This window comes from Heterocephalus glaber, unplaced genomic scaffold (genome assembly GCF_053883595.1).
Source record: "Heterocephalus glaber isolate CG9 unplaced genomic scaffold, H.glaber_assembly_v1.0 deba00001586, whole genome shotgun sequence".
Taxonomy (NCBI): Eukaryota; Metazoa; Chordata; class Mammalia; order Rodentia; family Bathyergidae; genus Heterocephalus; species Heterocephalus glaber.
The window spans coordinates 20,586,471-20,606,852 of record NW_028258364.1 but is presented as its reverse complement, the minus strand read 5'-3'; the positions used below and the strand labels follow the sequence as shown (position 1 = coordinate 20,606,852).

The window sequence follows — 20,382 nt, the reverse complement described above, 5'->3', positions numbered from 1 at the left end:
TAGAGTTGTTCTTATTTCTTTTTTCTTTTTTTACTTCCCCAAACCAGAGGAAATACTTTATCAAAATAATAGTCTCAAGAGTAATCCTCAGGTTAATCCCATAAGTTTACCAGGCTTTGCATGTAAAGAATCTTACGACAGAAAAGTATGAATGTCAGCCACGCAGGATATGCTTGTTATTCATATTTTCTACATGGTTTTATGAAAATCTGTTGACTATTTTTTCAGACACAAGTTATTTTTGGCATTCATATAAGAACTGAAACAACATAGGGAATCAGTACAAACATTAAATATTTTTTTAAAGACAGTTACCACTTTTTAAACATCAATCTTAGTACTGCCTTGTGCAAAAACAAAATTTTCATTTAGAAACTCCATACAGATAGATGGAAGCCAACTATACTTTTCTCAGTTGCAAGTATTCCAAAACAAGTATAAGATTTAGTGATATAAACCAGATTAAAAGGAGATTTTACAAAGTAAGACTTAGTTCTTCTAAAGAGACCCTCCACAATGGCTTCAATTCTGCTATAGTTTCTTTAATCTCATTAAAAGGGATGGTGGGGGAGTGTAGAGAGTCTCACCAGAAGTTTCCACTTTTTAATAGCCAGATCGTTGATCAGTTTTAGGGCTTCTTTGTGTAACTTAGAAGTTCTTTTTCCATTTGAAATCCACTTTTTTCCCACTGTTCATGCAGTTGTTGAAACAGAGCCCCAGTTTCCTTTCCTGAAGAAATGCCCACTTTCCTGATGTCACGGCCGCTCACAGGAAATGGGGGGATGGACCACTGCTCCACCTCCTTTAGGAGACTGTGCTCACCTTGGTACTTCAGTAGTTCACACACAGGGCCAGTCACATCAGGTTCCCTAGAATCTATAATGAAGTCTTGATAGGGTTTCAGTGGTTCTGAACTATCTGTTACTTTAACTAAGTCTTTCCTATTTTTAACTATAAATAGGCCACGGTTTTTCTCTTCCTTTGAAATCTTCAACCTCAAATCCAATTTTCTGATGTCATCCTGTACTTTGAATAATGAAGCCAAAACAGTCATCGGTTTTGGTGAAAAACCATCAACATTTTTACTGACTTTGTTAAATTCTTCTAAACTTGCATTAGCAGGTAAGCCTATATAAGGAGCCACATCAAGATCAGAGATAAGATGAATCAAGTGATTTACATGGTTACCAGTAAGAATTTTTTTCAGTTCCACCCAAGTCCTCTCTCCTGATATTCCACCCAAGCCTTTTGCATTTTCTGCAATTGCTTCCAGTGTCTCAGAATCATGGTCACCAGGTTTGTCTACAATTCTGCCATAAAACCTGAAATATCTTAAAATTTGAAGATAATCTTCTTGTATTCTCTTTTTAGCATGTCCAACAAATCTAACTTTCTTTTTTTTTTATTAAATTCTTTTATTGGTACATTGTAGGTATACAACACAATTACATTTCTCATTGGGAATTGTACCTTTACATAGTGCATCTTGGTTCTTATTTTTTCCCCATTCCTAGCCCTCCTTTCACCCCCTCCACCCTTCCCTATTTACAGAGACTTTATTTCCATTTTTTCCATTTCTCATCATTTTTCCTTTCCCTTCTTTCCTTTCCCCTGCCCCTCCCACTACCCCTACCCCTTTGGACCTTTCCTTCCTATTTTACATTATCAATTATTCATTCTAATCATTGGTACATTTTAGGAATACAATATAATGACATTCATCATTGGAAATTTGCACCTTTACATAGTCTCTCTTGGTTCTTATTTTTCACCCTTGCCCAGCCCTCCCTTCAACCCCTCCAGTCCTCCCTATTTACAAAGATTTTGTTCCTATTTTTCCATTTTCTCATATTAATCCCATTCCCTTCTATCCTTTCCCCTAGCCCTCCCACTTCCTTCCCCTTAGCCCCTTTTCTTCCTATTTCACATTACCTATTATACATTTAGTCCTTATTTACACTTTCAGTTTCTCACACCAGAGAAACTATTCGGTGTTTACACATGTGTGTCCTATTTATTTCACTTAAGAGCATCACCTCAATGTGCATCCACTTAGCTATAAATGTCTCTAATTTCTCATTTTTATGGCTGAGTAGTACTCCATTTTATTTTTAAAAACCCACATTTTCTTTATCCAGTCTCCAGTTGATGGGCATTTGGGCTGTTTCCAAGTTTTAGCTATTACAAACTGTGCTGCTATGAACATGGGTGCACATATATCACTGTGGTATGATTCTTTTAATTCTTTGGGGAAGATATCCAGCAGGGGAAGAGCGGGGTCAAATGAGACTTCCAGTCCTAGTTCTTTGAGGTATCTCCATACTGATTTCCACAGTGCTTGCACCAGTCTGCACTCCCACCAGCAGTGGAGCAGGGTTCCTCTTTCCCCACAGCCCCGCCAGCATTTGTTATCGGTTGATTTCATGATAGCAGCCATTCTTTCTGGAGTGAAGTGGAATCTCAGCCTTGTTTTCATTTGCATCTCTGGAATGACCAGTGATGTTGAACATTTTTTCATGTATTTATTTGCTATTTCTACTTCTTTGTCTGAGAAATGTCTGTTCGTTTCAGATGCCCATTTTTGGATTGGGTCTTTAAATTTGGGAGGTCTGATCTTTTTCAGTTCTTTATAGATTCGAGATAGTAGACCTTTGTCTGAGGAAGAGCAGGTGAAGATTTTTTCCCACATTGTGGGTTGTCTCTTCACACTGCTGGTGGTTTCTCTTGCTGTGCAGAAGCTTTTTAATAAGAAGAGATCCCATTTGTTGATTGTTTGTGCTAGTTCACGGGCAACTGAGGTTTTGTTCATAAAATCTTTTCCTACACGGATGTCTTCAAGGGTTCTACCTAACCTCTGCTCCAACTGGTTCAGAGTTTCTATTTTAATATTTAGATCTTTAATCCATTTTGATTTTAGTTTAGTGCATGGTGAGAGATATAGGTCTAGTTTTAATCTTTGGCAAGTTGAAGCCCAATTTTTCCAGCACCATTTATTAAAGAGGCTATCTTTCCTCCAGTGAGGGTGTTTGGCTCCTTTATCCAACAGGAGATGTCTGAGTGTGTCTGGCGTTGTTTCTGCATCTTCTAATCTGTTCCACTGGTCCTCGGGTCTGTTTCTTTGCCAGTACCATGCTGTTTTTAGCACAATAGCTTTGTAGTATAGTTGCAGGTTGGGGATTGTGATACCCCCTGCCATGTCTCTGTTACCTAGAATTGCTTTTGCTATTCTGGGTCTCTTCTTGTTCCAAATGAATTTTTGGGTTGTTTTCTCAAGGTCCATGAAATATGCTGCTGGGATCTCAATTGGAATTGCATTAAATCTATATAGCAGTTTTGGAAGTATGGCCATTTTCACTCTATTAATCCTTCCTACCCAGGAGCAGGGGATGTCTGTCCATTTTCTTATATCATATTCAATCTCTCTTTTCAGAGTGCCATAGTTTTCAGAGAAGAGTTCTTTGATTTCTTTCGTTAAAATCTAACTTTCTTATTTTTTAAATCTGCATAACCATTAAAGTAATCAAATAAGGTACCGTCAAAACCTAGAAACCTGGAATTTATAGTCAGATCCCTGCGTTCAGCATCTTTCTGCCAGTCAGTTGTGAATTCTACTTTAGCATGTCTTCTGTCAGTGGTAACATCAATCCGTAGTGTAGTAATTTCAAAATTTTCTTCATGAAGCCTGGCAGCAATTGCTCCATGCTTTTCTCCTTTGTTGTTTATCATCCGAATTCCAGCTGCCTGAAACACCTCCTTCATTTTAGTAGGGGTGGCAGTGCTAGCAAAGTCCACATCTTGAGGCTTTACCCCACTTAATAAATCCCTCACTGCTCCTCCCGCTATTCTTAATTCATGATTCTCTTTGATGAATAATTCTGTCAGACTCTTCAATCCTTCCATGAAAAGTGACTGGAACTCCGGAGACTGCAACTTCGTTGCAAATAGATAATGCTTCAAAAGACAGAGTCTACTCCAACTACAGCTCAGTGATGGCCTGTGCCAAGGATACAGGTGCCTCAGCATCTGGGAAATCACCCACCACTCATCGACCCCAAGCTGCCTCGACCTCTTATTTCTAATGTATGCAGTGTAAGCTCATTTGTAAAACAGAAATGTTGGGGGAGAGCTACAAAATAATACTTGATTTATTTTTAACACATAATTATGAATGTGCCATTGATTTCTTATGTTCCTTCAATCTCTGGCTAGAGAAGTTATCTTCCTTGATATTTCCCTTGAGATATAGTATATGGAAGGAGGGAGAGAAATAGGGATTTGTCAGTGAACTGAAGACTACTTGTGGGTTATGGGTGTCACTTCATTTCTTACCGGTACACCAAGAGTATGACTCCCTGATCCAGTCTTTGATGGAGTATGTTGCAAAGGGATGCAGTTTTAAAGGGTGAGAGATGAGGTAATACCTTCCTCTGGTCAAAGAGCAAGCTTCTTCACCTTGCTATAAAAGCAATGGGTCCTCCAATCTCAAAGTTCCTCAGTTGTACCACAACTCACTGCATATGCAAGCATCTATTATGGCCTCTGCTTCACTCTCCTAGGACTGGGGGAAAGGGAAACAAAGCAAAACAGGATGCAGCCCGCACTGCTGGGGAGCTGTGATCAGAGTCCTTAGGCTCTGACCCAGCCATCTTGTGTTTTCTGTCAGCATTTATGAGAAAGTGCTAGCTTGTAAGTAGTGTAGGATCCCTGATCCTGACAGAAGCTAATGGAGGAACTCTCCCAAGCTCCTTCTTTTTTTTTCCTAAGTGCTCACAGGGAGACCAAAAACTATGAGGATTAAGCTTGTAAACTGAAATTAGGAAGATCCATTATCAGCCTAACATTTTAAAAGAAACTTGTTAGCAACTGAAAGCATTATTTAAGATATTATTGCCATAACCATGAAGTCTCTCCCCTTTAAGGGATCACTTTATGCAGACAATTCTTTTAATGCTTCCAGACCCAAATGGTTACTCTTGATTTCCAAGCCAGATTGCTTTAATAAAATTTTAGTGTAGCACATACTCAGCTGAAGTGATTGAAAATGTAGATTTGCAGAGAGAGAGAGAGTCAGAGAATCATAAAACTAAAATGGGGCAGCTCAAATATAACTTTGAAAATACGCTTTGAGAACCTAGGCAGGCCGGGTGCTGAGAACTGGATGGTTAGACAATCACCTCTCTGGCAGTGTAGACCACTCTAGAGAAGCTAAATTAAGTCTGTTCCAAGTCCTTATCTGGGTTTATAGTAAAGTGACTCATGCCCCACAATCTTATAGTTAGTTTCAAATATTCGAATGCTCCCCATCTAGTTCATGATGGACCCTAAACTAATCTTTTAATTAGAAAATGAAGTAAGAATTGAATGAGCAACTCTAGGCTAAACCTGAGCTGAAATTCAGATTTCTTCTTCTTAATAACAGATGTTTGCTTCACTGTTGATAGATCAGGGTTTTCCAAACAGGTCACATGCATAACAACTGAGATTTTTGTCATTTCAAATTAACAAAGTCCTTTTCAATTTGATTTATTCTAAGCAACCACATCTGCAAATGGAGAGTTAATTGTATTACTCACATATTTTCTATTTTAGTAAAATAAATACGTAACTATTTTTAAAAGTCCACCTTGTAAAACTAGAGGTACAAGCACTAATCTCTCCAAAACACTGATTACAAAATACTTTGGCAATAAAGAAGCAACAAGACTGTACAGGATCATTTCTAAATAGTCTTCATCTTTGCCATATATTTCAAAGTTAGATTCCATGTAGTTCTTGAAGTCCTCCCGAATTCTTGTTTGAGAAACCCTCTAAAAATACATTTCTTAAATTTCCTCTATGACTGTGGTCAAATTAGGCAACTATTGGCTATTAAACTGTAACCTTGAAAAAAGTACACATGAACAATTTGATTTACCAAATAGCAGTATGGTATCTTTATATTCCTAAGTATATTATATTATTAAGCATAGTTTTGAAATTAAGTTTCAACAAGTAGGATGTATTGTTTAACCACTAACTTCAAGACAGTGCTTATTCTCCAACGAATTCAATAACCTTTCAAGGGGAAAAAAATAAGTAGAAAAGAAAATGTGAGTTCTTATGTAGGAATGAAATGAGACATGTTTTGCAAATTAATGAACCTACAGTATTGGGGAACACACCTGGTTACACTTGAAAGTTATCAAAATGCTTCCATTTAGCATATTTTACCTTAAAGCCACATGTGGAGAATCTCTAATTATTTAAGATAAGACAGAAATTTTTATGTGGGTGATTAGAGTGTCAACCTGAACAGCAAATGATCTTATAAGTTCCGTTTTTGATGATGTATCATTTCTTCCCCACGTAACACATTGGCAGGTAACAAGTTTTAATATGGAGTTCCCCATTCTCTATGAAGAGAATTTAAATTCTGTGCTTTATTTAAATGAACCATAATATCAGTATTCACATATTCCAGATCACATAAATGTCTATCATATAATCAAGCATTTCTATGCAATCTCACTGGCTTCTATTTGTATTTGTATCTTTTCCTTATTAAGAAGAAGGGAACTTTTTAGGGCCAAGTAATTTTTAAAGCCATTTTTAATTAAAAATTATTCAAATAGGAAAACATATGAAATAAATAAATATCATAATGAATATTCATTTCATCAACAGTTTGCCAAAATTTCGACGCCTTTTTACCTCTAGTTAGGTATATACTTTTTTTTTTTTTTTACCACCTTTCTGTCATTCTGCAGCTGTTTTTTTCCCTATCCATTTAAGGGCACCTCTTAAGAGCAAATTTGCAACACTTTATGAATGACATATTGTTTTTTAACCTTTTGATTTTCTTTGAACTTTTTAATTTTTATTTTATTGATTTTCCTTTTGTATGTTTCCTTTTCCAGATAGTGTTCCCAGATACTTTTTTTTTTTGAGACAAGGTCTCACTCTGTTGTCCAGGCTGACTTCAAACCTCGAACTCCTGGGCTCAAGTGATTTCTTGCCTCAGTGTTCCAGAGTATCTGGGAGTAGGGGCCCTGAACATGGGGAGGGCTAAGATTTTTTTAAATTTAAATTATCTAGCAAACATTGTTTGGTTCTAAAAATTTTAAACATGAATGCTGTAAATTAACCTTGGCCTACTACATGGCAATCATTTTTTTCTTTTGCATTTAAGAAAATCATCCAAAATTGCACCTAAAATAAGCCAAATTTTAAAAAGTATATTTTAGTGTCTTTTATCTATAGGTTTTCTTTCCCTTATTTTATCACCCAGTGCAAGTGATTTGTTAAAGAGTTTATTTTTGGATTTTAGTGTAGTATTTTTTATAGCCAATTTTTCTAATTTCATACAGATGGCAGATTTAACATATTTCTCTACCTCCTGTATTTCCTAGTACATCACTAATCTATGAACTGGATCAAAGTAGGTTTGCAACTTTAAATAAAAGACTAGAGGTGGCAGTATATTCTTCTACTAGAAAGTAAATGATATCTGACTGTGTCTCTGTGATTTTAGTAATATTGACACACAGTGTATAAATCATTGTTTCTCAATCTTCTTTTTTGGACTTCTCTCCAAGCAACCTTTTAAGATATTTTCTTATAAAAAAATTGTTAGTACATGTCTCCACTACGTACTGTTTACATTCATCTTAGGAGGTGGCTACATGTACTTAACACATCTTTAGGGCTCTCATGACCCAAATGTTAGATTTTGCTCATTTTTTTCTTAATTTTTCTCTTTGTTGTTGAGAGTGGATAATTTCTACCAAAATTACCAAACTCACTCTTCTTTTATCTTTGCAGTTTTAAATTTCATAAAAAGTAAGAATTTAATTGATTTTTTTTCAGTTCTAAAATTTCCACTTGATTCCTGTTTATACTTTCTATTTGTCTTGCTTATACATTCAATATAATTCTTGTGCCAGGGGTTTTTGTGATTGCTTTTTCAAGATTTTGGTAATAGCTGCTGAAAATCATTTCATCTCAAAGTTGATGCTGTTGATATCTCATGGGAACTGGGGTTCTCATGACTATAAACTGAATAATTGTGGATTAGATCCTGGCTGTTTTCACTAGTATGTTATGAGACCCCCCAGGCTTTGTTTCAGTCCTGTTGAGCATGCTGATATTTTGGTTTAAGTAAGAACAGGAATGAGTTAGGTTGAGGCTACAAGTTCGAACCTATCTTTTTGACTTCTGATTCCAAAGTCATTTCAATTTGGAGTGCTTTATTTTTATATAATCTAAGAATTGTAATAACAATTCAATAATGTATATATTATGATCTTCATTTTGCAAACAAAAAGATAGATTTGAATTCATTCTACACCACTAAATATATATTGGGCAAGACACACTTTAAGCCTTGATTTTCTCATCAGTAAAATGGAGCTGATAATACCTAGCTGACTGGATTATTTGGGGACTTAAAATGTCACGTGTAGCTTGCCTAACATATTGCAGACCACAAAGTCTTCCAGTCTAGCCTTCTTCTCACTTGAAACAAAAAATCTTATTGAATAAAAATTATAATCAAACACATATATTTTAAGTTACAAAAGATGACCTTTGACAATCATATGACAAGGACAGTTGAGATAATTTAGGACCTTTCCATTACTCCAGGAAGTTCTCTCGTGTTCCTTTGCAGCTGTCCAGGCAACAACTGGTGTGACTTCTATTGCTCAGGCCCATAGTATAGAATCTACATTTTCTTCCTGGTTATTTGCACTCAGTATAAACATTTCAGATTTGTTCATCACAGCAGTTCATGCCTTTTGTGTTTATCAGCAGTTTGTTCCTTTTGTATTGTAGTACCCCATTGTTTTATGGGGACAATTTTCTAATATTGAGAGAGTTATTAGATATTCTGAATTCAAACTACTTGTTAAATAATACTTATATGTTTTCAGGTTTGTGAATCATCTTTTTATTTTTCTTAATGCTATCTTTCGAAGAGCAGAAAATTTTCATTTTTATAAAGTTTCAATTAAGTTTTTTCTCTTATAGCTATTTTTTTTGTGATGTCTCTCAAACACATTTTGCCAACACCAAAGGGATGAAGAATTGTCTATTTTCTAGAAGATTTATAAGTGTAGCTTTTTTTTAGACTATGATCCATTTCAAATTAATGTTTTGGTGTATGCTGTGAGGTAGGAATTGAGATACATTCCTTCGCCCATATTGATATCCAATTTTTCCAGAACCATTTGTTGGCAAAAAAAAATCTATCTTTTCCTATGAAATTACCTTCACACCATTAGGTAAAACTATGGACCATATGTGGGTACATATGTGGGTTTATTCTTGAACCTATTTTGTTTCATTTGTCCATGTGTCTTATGTTTATACCAGTATCCTCATTGGTTTTATTGCTTTAGCTTAATAGTAAGATTTGAAATAACTTAGTGTGAATCTTTTTTGTTCTTTCATAAATTGTTCTGACTGTCCTAGATCCTCTGTATTTCCCTGTGAACTTTCAGAGGTTATGGTTTCAGACCACAATGTCTGAGAGAAGTGAAACTCATGAAGTCAAATCATGATGCCCCAGGATCTCTGCCATGGGACAATTCTTGGATTCCCTAATGATTTGTTAGGGAGTTTTGTGTCTATGTTCTGTTTTGGTTTTGTATCTTTTAACGCCATTTTCTTAGTTTCCTTATCAGGGGAATGTTGGCCTCATAAAATGAGTTGGGAAATGTTCTCTCCTATTTTACTTTTTTGGGAGAAATGGTATTATTAAAATATTTGGAAGAGTTTACCTGTTAAGCCATCTGAAGGCTTAACCTACTAATGACCTCTGGAAGGTTAATGTATCAGTCAGTATTTACTAGAGAAACAGATACAACACAAAATCTACAAATAGATACGAATTTACAAGATGGGTTTACAGTGGCCACCCACAGAGTCAAATGAGGAAGAGTGCAAAGGGTCTGTCTGCACACCGGAGACCGAAGGATTTAGTGGAAGGTATGGAGCTCACTGCAGTGCCCCGTGCAAATCAGTATCAGGAGACAGATGGGCCTGCGATGGAAGGCTGAAGAGTCTACACTGGCAGGCTGTAGAGTCTACACCGGAAGGCTGACTGATCTGCACCGGAAGCCAAGAGTCCGATCAGGAAGCCAGGAGATGAGCGAAGGTGAAGGCAAAGACCACAGCTCCTCTGAACAAACAGAAGCAGATCTGTTCTTCCTCATTTTCCCTTTATACCTTCCAGGCCACAAAGCCCTTGTGGAATTGCTGAGCTGATTTAGTTAAGCTTCTTTTAACTGAACTTCTCAAGTTGACACCATCAATCAACCATCACAGTTAATGTACTAGTGATAGCTTAAAATATAGAGCTGTTCACATCATCTGTTCTTCTTGAGTGAGCTTTCTATCTTCTTTCCTTTGAAGGAAGGAACTGTCATTTTTCTGAGTTACCAAATGTACTATCATACAGTTGTTTATAAAATCCCCGTATTAGCCTTTAATGTCTATAGGATCTATAGTGGCGTCCTTGCTTTCATTTTTGGAAGGGGTCATTTGTGGTATCTTCTTTCACATATTTTTCTGGATGACCCTGCATAGAGTTTTAACTTTTATTATTCCTTTAAAAGAACCACCTTTTCATATTATTTACTTCTATCTCCTTGTGTTGAGTTAGTCTGCTCTTTTCTTCTAATTTCTTAAAGCAAACAGACTCTTGATTTCAAACCTTCCTTATTTTCTCATATGAACATTTAATAGGAAAAGAAATCCTTCTGAAGAAGTTAAACTGTCATTGTTTGCTGACGATATGATACTTTACATAGAAGACCCAAAAAACTCCATCAAAAGACTTCCAGACTTAATTGACAGATTCAGTAGAGTAGCTGGATACAAGGTCAACACTCAAAAAACAATAGCCTTCTTGTACACAAATAACAGACTCCCTGAGAGAGAAATTAGGGAAAAAATTCCTTTTACAATAGTATCCCAAAAAATGAAATATCTAGGAATCAATCTAACAAAGGAAGCAAAAGACCTCTACACTGAAAACTACAGCACTCTGAAAAAAGAGATCAAAGAAGATACAAGAAAATGGAAACACATCCCTTGCTCCTGGGTAGGAAGAACCAATATAGTGAAAATGGCCATACCTCCAAAACTACTATATAGATTCAATGCAATGCCAATTGAAATTCCAACAATATACTTCACAGAACTAGAGAAAAACAATCCAAAAATTCATTTGGAACCAGAAGAGACCTAGAATAGCTAAAGCAATTCTAAGCAACAGAGACGTGGCTGGGGGTATCACAGTCACCAACTTGAAACTATACTACAAAGCTACTGTGATAAAATCAGCACGGTACTGGCAAAGGAACAGACCTGAGGATCAGTGGAATAGATTAGAAGATGCAGAAACAACTCCAGACATGCTCAGCGACCTCATCTTTGACAGAGGAGCCAACCACCATCATTGGAGGAAAGATAGCCTATTTAATAAGTGATGTTGGAGAAACTGGATTTCAACCTGTCAAAGATTGAAACTAGACCCATACCTATCACCATGCACTAAACTAAGATCGAAGTGGATTAAAGATATAAATATTAAGATAGAAACACTAAACTTGCTGGAAGATAAGTTAGGTAGAACTCTTGACATTGGCATAGGAAAAGACTTCATGAACAAAACCTCAGCATCATGGGAACTAGCAGAAAGAATCAACAACTGGGATCTCATCTTATTAAAAAGCTTCTGCACTGCAAAAGAAACCAACAGAGCTAACCGACAACCTACAATATAGGAAAAATTTTTTAGCAGCTGTACCTCAGACAAAGGACTACTATCTAGAATATATAAAGAAGTGAAAAAAATCAGACCCCCAAATTCAAAGACCCAATTCAAAAATGGGCATCTGAAATGAACAGACATTTCTCAGACAAGGAAGTAAAAGCAGCCAACAAATACATGAGAAAATGTTCAACATCACTCGTCATTCAAGAGATGCAGATGAAAACAACACTGAGATACCACCTCACCCCAGAAAGAATGGCTGCTATCAAGAAATCAACAAATAACAAATGCTGGCGGGGTTGTAGGGAGAAAGGAACCCTTCTCCATTGCGGGTGGAAGTGCAGACTGGTGCAACCACTGTGGAAGTCAGTATGGGGAGACCTCAAAGAACTAGGACTAGAGGTCCCATTTGACCCAGCTATTCCCCTGCTGGGTATCTTCCCAAAAGAATGAAAAGAATCATACCACAGTGATATATGTGCACCCATGTTCACAGCGGCATGGTTTGTAATAGCTAAAGCTTGGAAGCAGCCCAAGTGTCCATCAACTGGAAACTGGATAAAGAAAATGTGGGGTTTTTAAAAAATAGAGTACTAGTCAGCCATAAAGAACGAAAAACTAGAGACATTTTTAGCTAAATGGATGCATATCGAGGCCATACTCTTAAGTGAAATAAATAGGACACACATGTGTAAATACCGAATAGTTTCGCTAGTGTGAGAAACTGATAGTGTAAACAAAAGTTAAAATGATTAAAATGAATAATTGATAATTTGAAATAGGAAAAAAGGTCCAAAGATGAAGGAGTGAAGGGAGGGGAAGGGGAAAGGAAAAGAGGGAAAGGAAAAACTATGAGAGAAGAAAAAAAAATGGAAATGAAATCTATGTAAATAGGGAAGGGCGGAGTGGGTGAAGGGCTCACAGGTAATGGGGGAAAAAATACGAACCAAGATATAGCATGTACAGGTACAAACACCTAAAGATAAATGTAAATGAATTGTATACCTGAAGTGTACCAATAAAATTAATTTTTAAAAAATCCTTCTGAGCACTAGTTCATACCACTTCTTTATATTTAGTTAAAAATTTCTCTTGTGACATTCCCTGTGACTCATGGTTTGTTAAAGTGCATAATTTAGTATCCAGCTACTCGGGGATTTATAAATATTTTTATGTTATTGATTTTAAGTTAGTTCCTTTGTGGGCAGAGAAAATAATTTGTATGATTTCAATTATTTTAAATTTTTTTGAGGTTTGTTTTACGATATGAGCCCATTTTGGTGACTGTACCATGTACAGGTGAAAAAAGTGTTCCTCATTTACTGGGTAGAATGTTCTATAAATGTCAGTTAGGTCAGTGTGCCTGATAGGATTGTTCAGGTCGTCTATAGACATAGTTTAGAAAGTTGCCAGGCCTTTGTTGAAATCACCATCTTAGCTTCCAAAGATACTAATGCCTATATTCCACTTGTACAGGTTGTGATGCCATCAGGGGTGTAGACTGTTCACTGGAAGTATTAAAAGATGACCCAGTGATTCTAAGGTATAGACAAGTTTGGAACCCGTGGTCTGCTGCAGGATTACCAATTTTCTGTCTACTTGTTTTTCAAATTACAAAGCAGGAAGTGATGAACTATCTATAGTTTTGGGTTAGTTATTTTAATCTATCAGTTCTTGCTTTATTGATTTTGCATCTACTTAATCTTTTTTATTTAATTGTTTTAATATGAATTTTTCTGACTGCTAGTGAAAGTAAACATTTTTTAGGAAACAAAATATTTCTAGCCATTCAGCTTTCCTCTTCAGTGAGTTGCCTGTTTATGTTATTGGCATGTATTTATTTTGAGTTGTCTTTTTCTTACTGATTTGTCAGAATTTTTTATTATTTCATTTTTACTATATTGTGTCATCCTCTGGGTTATTTTTAAATTTTGGTTAATAATGGCTTTTCCTGTCTATAATATTTTTTCCTTTTTTCAATAATAAAAATTTAAAATTTTCCTAATGACTGGTGCTGTGTTGTCTGGCTTAACAAATTCGCCTCTATGGTGACATCATAAAGACATCGGTTTTCTTCTAAAAGTTTAGGGTTTTATTTTTCACATTTAGATCATCACTTTATTGGGAATTTAGTTTGTGGTGTGAGATCAGGATCTAATTTTAGATTCATATGCAAATAGCCAATTTAACTAGAAGCACCATAATTTGTGTTTTCAATAACTAATTAACAGTTATGGTATTAATTTACACTCCTGATTTTAAGGAATAATAGTTCTCTCCCACTACCTCCTCAAACACTTAATTCTCTGTGAGACATCTTTTCATAAACCAACTTCTAGGTGTCCTTTTTCGTTTTCTTTTTGTATACTCATGACAAGAAGTACCATATTTTTAAAAAGTTGCTTTAAAATATAATTAACATATGATCAAGTAATTCCACTTCCGAGTATATACCTGAAGAATTGAAAACAGAATCTGGAAGAGAGAGTTGCACATCTGTGTTCATAGCAGCACTATTCACAATAGTCAAAAGGTAAAAGAAATCAAAGTGTCTGTTGACAGATAAATAGATAAGAAAATATGATTGTTCAGCCTTTAAGAAACATTCTGCAATATGCCACAACATGGACGAACACTGAAGATAACAATTCTACCTATATTAGGTACCTAGAGTAGCCAAACTACTGAAGAAAGTAGAATAGAGGTTGCCAGGGGCTGTAGGGAGTAGGAAGTGTAGGGATTGTTATATGGGAACAGAGTTTCAGTTTATGACGACGCAAAGAGGCCTGCCAGGTCGGTAGCACAACAACGGTAATACACGGAATAGTATCGCCTACGAATGGTTAAGATGATAAATTTTATGTTATATGTATTTCACTGCAACTAGAATAGGTTTTTTAAAAGTTCGAGCAAAATAATGTTGCTTTTAATAGTTTTTCCTGGTCTTTGGAGTTCTACAATAGTTTCATCACTGTATGAAATTCTTTACGATAGTCTTGCACAAGAATAAGTGAGGATTGGGCCGATGATGGTAGCTAATAGAAGGATGCATGCCTAACATTTGCAGGGCCCTGGGTTCTAGCTCCAGGATAGTGGTGGGTATATATGAAACAAGGACTTCATGAATTTGAGGACCCAAATATTTTACAATTTTGGAAAATTCTTAGTCATTCCTCTTTGAATGCTGTCTACATCCATTATACCCATTCTCTCTACTCTTTTTGGCAGTCCTATTAGATTTATGTTGGATTTTTTCCTTCCATCTATTTAGCTCCTGCGTCGCATTCTAGTAAATGTTCTCAAATTGTGTACTGTAGTGCCAGCCAACTTGAGGGTTTTTAAAAATGCAGTCCATAAAAGGATTAGGGTTATGTGTCAGCAAGCTCTGCCCAAAGTGAAAACCCAAGCACAAGGCACACCTAAAGCTCACCCCTGCAAAGTTAAAACAAGAATGTGTTGCGTGGATGTGCAGCCTGTGTTTTACGAATATCAAAACCAAGAGGATGCGGTATTTTTGGACCTATGTTACAACGAACAGCGTCGTGGAGATTACAGCACACCTCGAAGCTGGCACATAGCCCTTCGTACCGCATGAATGACTCTGAACCAAAATCCATTTACAATAATAAATGCTTCAAGCTTCAAGTTCAAAAGCTTCAAGTTTTTCTGTGGGATGCTGTGAAAATAAAACGGGATAAGGTGAGTGAAAGGGCGATGCAAAGTACTATGATAATATTTTCTTAATTCTAAAATGTCATTCAGTGGTCAGGAGCAGTACAAATTTAGTAATAGTTTGGAGGAATACGGACAGAAATATTCTATTAGCGCTACATGATGAGCTTTCTGATTTGGGAAATGTAAAATATGGAAAAGTCTGCTTTTAGAATCGAGAGACCACGGTACTGCACCGGCTTGCTTTCTCTGATCTGCCTGCTAATGCTCTATTCTTGAATTTGAATGACTTCTCTCTGGTCCAGCATATACCAACAACCTCCCTCTTGACAGCAGCCAGGATTTTCCACGTAGACTCGACTCCAATTTTCAGGATGGATGACACCAGAACCTCTAGCAGAGGATCAGCTTTCTCACGCCGAGCTTCGCTTCTGTGCTTTCGTTGGCTGTTGCTCCTCCGGACCCGCCCCCAGGACCTTAATCGTGATTGGGGGTCAAAGCCCTTTTGTTATGGCAAAGGTGGATACGGGAGCTTTAAGATTGGACGATTGGGGCGGTGGGGAGCTACTGCGCAGGGCTACAGCTTTGGGTTGTGATTGGTGGGCGACGGGGCGGGGCGGGCTTCCTCGCTGTGCGCATGTTCCGTGGTCAGAGCGGGGGCGAGTCTGCGGGTGTGTGTTAGTCCGAACGTCCGAAGCTGAGGCGGCCCCTGGATCATTCCCACTCTCCCGGCGCCTCAGGCGAAAGGTGAGGGCCGGCCCGGGCGTAGGAGGGCCTCCCCGGTGCTTGGGGTGGCGGCCTCGGTACGCCGAGGGCTTGAAGGGCGGGGCGGGCTGGACGCGGCGCCCCGCGCTTGGGCTGGGTGTCTGGTGAGCACGAGGCCTGGCTCCCTGCAGCATCCGTGCGCACCCTTCCTCTCCCGCCGCCGCCTCCGGCCGGAGGCTCCTCTGGGCCGGGGCCGCAGCCCTCCCCTGACTCCGACCGCTCGTGGGGCGCGCTGCCGTGGGCCTCGGGGGTGGGACTCGCAGTCTGCACTTGGCCCCGGATGGTGAGGGGGCCCGGCAGCGGCGGGTTAAGGGATGAGACAGCTTTCCAGGAGCTGGAAGCAGAACCTGCGTTTGATGTCTTCGCCAGCTTCTCTCGAGAGCCCTGCTGATCAAGTTTAGGCGAGCGAGGTTTGGAAAGGAGAAAGAGCGTGCAGTCCCGAAAGGCGATTATACATCTGTTACACAATGCATCTATCGCAGACTGATGTAACAATATTAAGGACAAATGTCTTCCCAACACCTTATCTGCTATTCCCGAGCATGGAAAGCGGCCTAGAATCCTGGTATCTGTACTGCCCTTTCCCTGAACTCTGCAGACTGTCGCTCTGTGGGCAGCTGTTTTTAAGTTTAAATCCCCAAATGGTTCCTTGGTTTTGTGGAATTTGAAACTGGATTTATGTCTCTAACCTGAACAAGCCAAAGCGTAACAACTCCAGACAAACCACGTTGAAGTTGATGCAGCTTAAAGCGAATGAAATTTATCTTCAGTTGCTTAGTAGACGCACCAAAGAAGTTTGATATCAGTGGGTTGCAAAGTATTTGCCAAATTTAAATTAGGACCGTAATTAAGTAGGGTTTTGTTTTGTTTGGGGGTGTTGTTTTTGTCATTGCATAGTGAGGAAAAAAAGAGGTCGTACAGATAGATTTGAATTCACATTCTTGATACAGACATTGGCTGTGAAACGTGAGGCGAGATGCATAGCCTTTCTGAGATTTAATATCCACTTTTGTAAATTCCAACTTCCTTCTGTCGATATAAAATAATACGTGTAAGATTTTAGTGGTCTTACTAGTTCACTAGTGAGTGGACAACAGGTGATTAAAATCAGTTTTAGACACAGAAAAGTTGGGTCGTTGAGGTTGGACGGATGTCAGGTATGAGATATAAGAATCCTTTTGGTGGAATAGTGGAAGAAAGCAAGACTGGGACATCATCTTAGTCTTGACTGGGTGGACCAGTACTGTGATGTTAAGTAAGCCATTGTCATCTTTGGTCTGGTTTCTGTATTTGTAAAATGAAACAGCCGGACCGATGGGTTTTTTTGTGACCCAGATTACAGGTAAAAAGTAGAGACGATCATAGCTAACATTTATTGAAAACTTACAGGGTACACAAGCACATATATATCAACCCATTCAGTTCTCACAGCAAACCCACAAGGTGCATTCCTTTAGTATCCCCACTTCACACGTGAGGAACAGGCTATTTTAACCTTGCCCATGGTTCCAGAGCTTATAAATAGCAGGGCTAGGATTTGGATTCGGGTGCTGTAAGCCCATGTTCTTAGTCACTAAAAACTTCCTCTTGAGCAGAGATACTGTAAGAGTAATAGAGATAATTTTGGTAAGATGATAGTCTTTGGTCACAATTCAGCGTGTGGGAATAGGAAAGATAATTTTAATGTATCTTGTTCCAGTGCTTGCCACATGATTCTTATTTTCTCTATACTCTCTGCTTCCTGGACTTAAATGATCAAACATAACTTTAGATTCTCTTTCACCGCCAAAGGCAAGATACAACTAGGCATCAAAATCTGCTCTGATTTTTTTTGAGAAAAGTTTCAGATCTGAGGCAGGTTTAGGTTAGGCAGAGCAGCTTCCCATCCCAGATTCATTTCAAGTGTTCCTACATCTGAGCTGCTTTGGTCTGGATTTTCTTCGTGTCAGATTTGCATTTATGCAGATGAGCCAAAGGAGTTCAGATTGAACTCTTCAGAGCACATTGGGCATAGAATTGAATCGATGTAATGCGCACAACTCTAGATAAAAAGGATTATGTAGTAGAAAATCACAAATCTTGTACCACGTACATATTAGGATGTAGAACAGTTAATATAGGTAAGATGCAGTTTGAGGATTGATCTTCTTTTGAAAGAAAATAAAATTAATCCACAGCTAAAATATTTTAACGTAAATCAACAAACCCTTTGATCCTGTGTGTAAAATAAGTTTATTACTCTAAACCTACTGAAATACTGAGAATATGTGAAATAGCATTTTGAAGCCCTCCTATTTCATCACATCACAATGAAAGAAAATTGTTACTTTTTGTTGTGAAGAGGGGTGGACAGTGGGCTGGTCTGCTTTATTAAAGACAGTACAGGTCTGCATAGCTGCATGTACAGCTGGTCAGGTTTTGCATCATGTAGCCCTTGGGGTGCAGGCTTACATAGATTATGATGCCAACAGTGCTCCCCTGGGCTGTGTGGTATCCTGAAGCACTGTCCGGTGGCACTGCTTTTGTGCTCCTGCCCCCTCCTCAATCTTTTTTTTTTTTTTCCTCAGTTTTTTGAGACCCGATGTTGCTCTGTAGTTCAGACTGGCCTTGAACTCAGTAGCCTAGGGTGGCCTCAAACATAGCAATTCTCCTGCCTTAGCCTCCTGAGTGCTGGGGTTAAAGGCATGCACTATCATGCCCTCCTTAATCTTGAATATCTTATTTAAGCCCTCTTGACCCTGCTTTTCTGCTTTTATTTTCTTTTATTTTTGTCAGAAGTCAAACCAGGGCCAGGGATTTAGCTCAGAGGCACCCTGCCCGCCTTGCAAGCATAAGGTCCTGAGTTCCATCCCCAATACCAAAAAAAAAAAAAAAAAAGTCAGACCATTGATATTTCTTCATTGTGATTTTGTCTCTAGTATATAGGCATCTTTGTTCGACAGATCTGGGTTCCACTGTTCAACATGTGAAGGCGTAATAGTGCCTTGAGTATATTAGATGTTCATTTAATACTTGTTGACAAAACAGGTCTGGGTTGCTTCGTGCATGTTAGATTGGCTGGCAGAGTTCCTTTCAGTAACATTCTGGTAACATTTAATAAACTTTGCGCAATATGAAATGATTATTAAAAATAGAGCAGATCTGTTTTCATAGGAATTTTGTGCTCTGAATTTTGAAACCTTTCATTGAAATAGCAAACTGTTTATATCTATTTACTTACCTATTTCCTGGTTAATCTATTTCGGTTTAACCATAACCAGTGGACATTTTAAATTTATTCTGGTAATGATTAAGATACTTAGTGTTCCCTTTTGAAAAGAAATTGTGTAATTCTTTTGAGAAATTCTCGTGTAAATAATTAAACCTTATATATGAAGCAGTATCTTCTTCCCTATCAGCATCTCTAATGTGCTATGTTCTTGTTTTCTTATTTCACATAATTTACTTTATAAATATACAATTTTGTGAACATTCTACCATGTTACTAGAGTAACTGTAATTATTCTTAAAAGGCCTTTCATTATAAATTACAACTATAATTTACCACGGTGAATTGACAGCTATGTTGTTCTGATTTACTGGATTATAAGAGTGAAGATTTTTGTATTTTTGTGTATGTAATTTTACCTTCTTTGTAATTGTCCTTAGGCTAAATTTCAAGAGTAAAATAGTAAAAAGGATTTCAAATGTTTTTGTCAATCTTGTTTATTATTGTACTACCTTCTTAAAAGGTGTTACACATTAATATTTGTGTAATATTTGTGTATTTGTTTTTCCATAACTTCACTAGCCATTTGATCGTCTTTTAAAAACAATTAAGTTTACAGCAGTGTTTAATTTTATGTATTTTTGGGTTACCAAGAAGCCCTTGATATGCTTCTCTTTGTAAACTGTACTGTTGTACCCTTTGCTTATTTACCCATAGGTAGTTACTGTTTTCTTAAAATAGCAAACTGTGTGAAGAGTTCTGGGTCCCATAATTTGGCTAAATTATCATTTGAAAAATAGGCTTATATTTTATCACCGTAAGTGTCTATGTTTCTTTTCTGTTTTGTAGGCTATTCCAGGATTTTGTATCCAAGGCCCAGAAGTTTGTTATCCAAGATGATGAATGCTGACATGGATGGTATACTCTTCATTTTCTTTTCTTGTGGACGCTTTTGTTTTATTAACAATGCAAAGAGCAG

At 37.6% G+C, this 20,382-nt stretch overlaps 2 protein-coding genes across 4 annotated transcripts in view; one reads left to right on the top strand and one right to left on the bottom strand.

Annotated features, from left to right (window-relative positions):
* Positions 1-113: 113 nt before the first annotated feature.
* Positions 114-4,023, bottom strand: LOC101721883 (CCA tRNA nucleotidyltransferase 1, mitochondrial-like). Its single transcript, XM_004875401.3, has 2 exons — positions 3,484-4,023; positions 114-1,393 (listed from the first exon to the last, which is right to left on the bottom strand). Exons 1-2 carry the CDS (start codon positions 4,021-4,023, stop codon positions 629-631), a joined length of 1,305 nt encoding a protein of 434 aa, XP_004875458.1. The 3' UTR covers positions 114-628.
* An 11,752-nt stretch (positions 4,024-15,775) lies between these two features.
* Scoc (short coiled-coil protein) overlaps positions 15,776-20,382 on the top strand; it is a 30,608-nt gene continuing 26,001 nt past the window's right edge. Inside the window, exons 1-2 of one of the 3 annotated variants that reach the window (XR_015443931.1) lie at positions 15,776-16,177; positions 20,253-20,321. Coding sequence is in view for 1 of the 3 variants with exons in the window: in XM_004875403.3 (XP_004875460.1) it covers positions 20,300-20,321 (22 nt within the window). In the remaining 2 variants the exon portion in view is untranslated. The remainder of the gene's footprint in view (positions 16,178-20,252; positions 20,322-20,382) is intronic. The other 2 variants (XR_015443930.1, XM_004875403.3) reach the window with 2 other exon arrangements.